The following is a 4,370-nucleotide window of genomic DNA, read 5'->3' as shown; positions in this document are numbered from 1 at the left end:
CCCACTTCAGCCCTCCGCAGCCCTGGGAGGACAAACCCCCCGGCACCGCGGCCCAGCCCCTGCCGAGCGAAAGGGAAAGGCAACAAAACAAAACCCATGGCACAAACGGAAAGGGGACCACCGAGCACTGCCCCACGGCTGCTGAGAGGGGGCAAGGGGCTCCATGTCCTGGCAGTGTCACCCCCACCACGCCTGTAAGCCCCAGGCGCTACAGCTCTGACTGCGAGCGGGAGATGCGTGGGCCCTTGCGGATCTCCTTCCGCTTCTCCTCCTTCTTCCTCCGCTTCTCCTCCTCCCGCAGCGCCTTCTGGAAGGTGTCGGCACTGGGGAAAAACTGGGAGGTGACAGCAAGGGGGGTCAGCACAGGGGAGGCCTGGCAGCCTCACAGAGGTACCACCCCGCCCCAAACCCACTGAAGCCACTGTGCCAGCCCCACGGTGCCAGGGGGGACTTGAGGTCCGATGCAGCACAAGGCAAATGGGGTCCTGGTGCTCCCACGGGGCAGGTGGCCACAGGACACGGAAGATGGCACCAGGCACCCAAAACCCACCACAGCCCAGCTGGAGAATTTGATGCACACGTTTTGGCCAAGCTTCCTCCATGCTGGGGGTTTTTGACTGTTCCCCACCAAGGCGCCTGTTCCCTTCCCCAGCTGGCTGCTCAGAGCCATAATGAGGATGGAGAAGCCCACAGGGTGAGCCAGTGGTGTTGCCATCTTACCTCTGAGTGGTCCGTTTTAAAGGGATTGCGGTAATCAGGTGACTTTTCGCTGATTCCCAGCTCCTGAGCCATCTGCACAGCAAAGTTGAGACTGTGTCGGGGAGTGGTGCCTCTCACCCTACATCCCCCTATGACTAGGGTCCCCTCCTCCCCATTGGCCCCCTCTGTGCTCTTCCCCCACCCCTCAGCCCAATGACACCCCTCAGACATGGGGTGCACTCCCCCTGCCCTCTGCCTGTCCCTCTGTCCCTCCTTTTACCCCAAAGACCTGATCCCCCAGACCCAGCAGCAGAGAAGGGACACAACAGTGGGGGAGTGGGAGTCATACCAGACCCAGAACTTGGGAGTGGGGTCCCTGTTCAAACACGCCCGTCAGGTTGCAGAAGCCGATGCCCCAGCGGATCAGGCTGTTCCAGTTGGAGTTGCGGTCAAAGTAGTGGTGCACGATCTTGGGGAAGCGCAGGACGACGTCCCCGAAGAAGGCTGTGTTCTCCACCACGTGGGAGTAAGCTGCAGGGACAGCCACCCCCCCCCATCAGCATCCCAGCATGGGGGCCCCACCAGGACTGGGGACTGCCCCATACAAACTGGTCAGAGAGGCAGCAACAGGGTTCTCCAAAGACAGGGACCAGCCCAGCTCTGGTCTGGGTAACTGTGGGCTTCGTAGCTATCCCAGTGCCAGTCCCAGGAGCAATGCTGGTGATGTACCAGAGCACTAGAAAAGGGAAGGGGATAAGGACCGTAGCCAACCTACCATCCTTTATCTTCTCGTCCTGAGGGAAAGGCCCGTCAGGAGGCACGTCGGCAGCGATGAGAACAGCCCGGGAGTCCTCCAGCACCTGCCAAGTCCTCAGTTACCATCCCATCCCAACAACCCTTCCCTGTGCACTGCACCCTAGGGGTGCTGCCCCAGCCACCACGCTTGAAAGCCCACAGCATCCTCCCTTCAGGTCCTAAATTTCACCTGCCCGCCCAGCTCTTCTCTTTGACCCCCTTGGGGCCCTGGCCTTCCCCACCCTCCCTGGCCCCATGGCACAGTGAGGTCCGAGGGCAGCCTGCATTATGGCTCACTTTGAACAGTCCCTTGAGCATGATGTCAATGATTTTGTACTGCTGGTTGACGTCATTGAGCTCGATCAGGTTCTTCAGTGCATTCATCTGGTCCTTGCGCTTCACCTCAAACAGCTTCTTGTCTGCACTGCTGTCAAGGATGCCACCAGCACACTCCCACCATACTCCCACTATGGTCCCATTCTCCCCCTCCTCCAGGCATTCGGCACCATTTCAGCCCCCCCAGTTTTCCGCAGGGTGCCTGAGGGCTGGGGGGCAACACCTGAGCCAGGGTGAAACACAGTTTTCCACTGAGTCCCTTCACCTGGACAGCCCAGGGAGGTGCTTAACAACACTGGGTGCTTGTGGGGAGCCTGCTGCTCTGGCTGATGGGCTGGAGGAAGAACACCAACTGCCACCTTCCCCATACATGTCTCCACAAGCACACGTGTTAAATGTATTTTTATACTTCGCCTGTTCCCTGGGGGATGCTGTTGTGTGCTAGGAAGTGCTTGCATTAGCCCACCTCTTTGTGGGCACTAAATGCCTGTGGCACAGAGGAGACTAAGCACTGCAAGCCCAGATAACCCTGAAGCACTGAGACCCACACGCATACTCTACCACCTGGCTGATTACACCGCTCCTGAGAGTGGACCAGGAAACAGGAGACACGTTCCATGCCCAGCGTGGTGGAGCAGAAAGGAAAAGCACTGTGCCTGGGAGGATGACAGGCCCTGCCAGAAAACCCCCAACTCAAGCACTCGGTTAGCAAACCCAGGAGCTCAGCTAAAGCCTTGTCTACAGAACAGCAAAGAGGCCACTGCCCAGTAGTTCTGTCCTATCTCTTCCACACCTCTGTGCCCCCTTCTGTGGTCTCTGACCCTTTCCTCACAGAGGAGCTCCCTCCAGCTTCAGCAGGCTCAAGTATGCACATAGGACACCAGGGTCAGGCTGCAGAAAAGGATACAGATTTCCAAGGCAGAGTCCACTCTCTGTTTTTCCAGATCTGCGGAGCTGCCCCGGGACAGCAGCAGCACCAGCAGAAAGGGGCAGATGAAGAGAAAATCCATGTTGGCCGCTGCAGCCTGGAACAAAATGGACCAACAAAACCAATCACCAGACAAGGAGACTTAACCACAGGGAGAAGTCACATGAGCCTCTCAGGACTTATAGTACCAGGGTTCTTGCCTGCCTCTCACTTGTCCCTGTGAGGGTTTTGAGGGAGACAGTGGCCAGAGCAGGGCCATGGGGTGATGCTGCAGCCAAGCCACTCTCCACCGTGGGGGAAGCCCTTCTCCTCTACCTGCCCCTACAGCTGGCTGGGCACCAGCTGGGCCCCCAGGGATCTGACTGAGCACTGATCCAGCAGAAAAATTAAGTCCTACTCTTTCTCCTAAAAAAACAACAGCTAGCTTTTTGCTGGGTTTGCGAGTTAGAACAGTGCAGCAACTGAAGCAGCTGGGCCAAAGGGAGGAGAATTGCCAAGGGGCTGAAGTCCACCTCTCCTTCAAGGACCAGGCTTGACCACTTCTGCTGTCTCACTTCACCTCTTTGGGTGCTGGTTCCTGGGACCTTTGCCCACACTAAAAGCCAGGTGCCAGATGTGGGCCCTATGCCAAAAAGCAGCAGTTGGGTGACCTGGCAATAACTGCCCCCTCACCCCAAGTGCATCTCTCCCCAGGTAGGGCCTGAGGCTCTGCAGGGATGCAGCTGGGCAGAGCTGCTCCTGGCCATGAGGGTCCCTTGGACAGAGACAACATGCGAAAGACAGACCGGAGGAGAAGGTCTGCAAGAACAAGGTCAATGGGATGGCCTGGACCTCGAAAAGGAGAGCAGTACCTCAGCTTCCAGGCTGCGGGACTCGAGGCAGCCTGTCCACAGGGAAGAGATTTCCACTAAGCCGAGCAGCGGCCGCCAGCAATTACAGAAGCAGCAGCAGCTCCTTCAGAGGCATCCCCTGAGCCACCTCCTGCTCCTGACAGAAAGGAAGATGTGTTAAGGCCACCAGAGCCACCCTCATCCCTGCAGCCCTGCTCCCCTCTCGAGCCTGAGTTCCCCTTCCTTGCTGAGCCTCTCTCTGCGATGCCCTGACACTGGGAACAGAAGTAAATTCCTTCTCCACACCAAATCCGTGTGCGTTGTTTTGTGCTGCTGCTTGTTTGGTTTTTTTCTTTTATTGTTTTCTTTTTTAAACAATTTGTTCAACATCAGAGGCACAGTGGGCAGCACCAGCAGCTCTCCCACCAGCCCTGTGAGGGGCCGCAGCAGCTCCAGCCCTGCACCTCCTGCTGAGGCTGAGCCAAGCGCCTTCGCACCCTGGGGTGGGCAGGGACACAGCACCAGGCAAACACAAGAAACCCTCTGCATGAATTTGCTGTTCTGCTTTGCAAAAGCAGAGTACTAACTACAGGCTCTAGGAAAAGCAGAGTAACTACAACCAATGTCACAGAGGAAGACGCAGCTGCCCCCCGTGTGGGCTCAACGCCACAACCTGTGTTTTGGATGCAATGCAGAGCCAGGACAGCAGCACAAGCCTCCCGTGCCAGGCCCAGGATTTGTCTCCTCTAACCACTGTGGCATGAGGCTTATGGTATATTCTG

General features: G+C 57.6%; 1 protein-coding gene across 1 annotated transcript; it reads right to left on the bottom strand.

The window, feature by feature from the left end:
* Window positions 1–208: 208 nt before the first annotated feature.
* On the bottom strand, window positions 209–2,852 carry CCDC134 (coiled-coil domain containing 134). The gene is made up of 6 exons (XM_009996363.1): window positions 2,738–2,852; window positions 1,792–1,913; window positions 1,475–1,559; window positions 1,049–1,230; window positions 721–792; window positions 209–334 (listed from the first exon to the last, which is right to left on the bottom strand). Exons 1-6 carry the CDS (start codon window positions 2,838–2,840, stop codon window positions 209–211), a joined length of 690 nt encoding a protein of 229 aa, XP_009994665.1. The 5' UTR covers window positions 2,841–2,852.
* Between the last annotated feature and the right edge of the window lie 1,518 nt (window positions 2,853–4,370).

This window comes from Chaetura pelagica, unplaced genomic scaffold (genome assembly GCF_000747805.2).
Source record: "Chaetura pelagica isolate M959 unplaced genomic scaffold, ChaPel_1.0 scaffold414, whole genome shotgun sequence".
Lineage (NCBI taxonomy): Eukaryota > Metazoa > Chordata > Aves > Apodiformes > Apodidae > Chaetura > Chaetura pelagica.
Note: the sequence above shows the minus strand (reverse complement) of the source record. Positions and strands in the feature narration are given on the sequence as shown.

Bases quoted from the DNA above. Each gene is read 5' to 3' on its own strand.
- CCDC134 (XM_009996363.1), bottom strand. From the start codon at position 2,840: ATGGATTTTCTCTTCATCTGCCCCTTTCTGCTGGTGCTGCTGCTGTCC. The intron at 1,560-1,791 runs GTGAGCCATAAT...AGGACTTGGCAG, and splicing joins TGCTCAAGGGACTGTTCAAA to GTGCTGGAGGACTCCCGGGC. The intron at 335-720 runs GTAAGATGGCAA...GTCACCTCCCAG, and splicing joins TTAAAACGGACCACTCAGAG to TTTTTCCCCAGTGCCGACAC.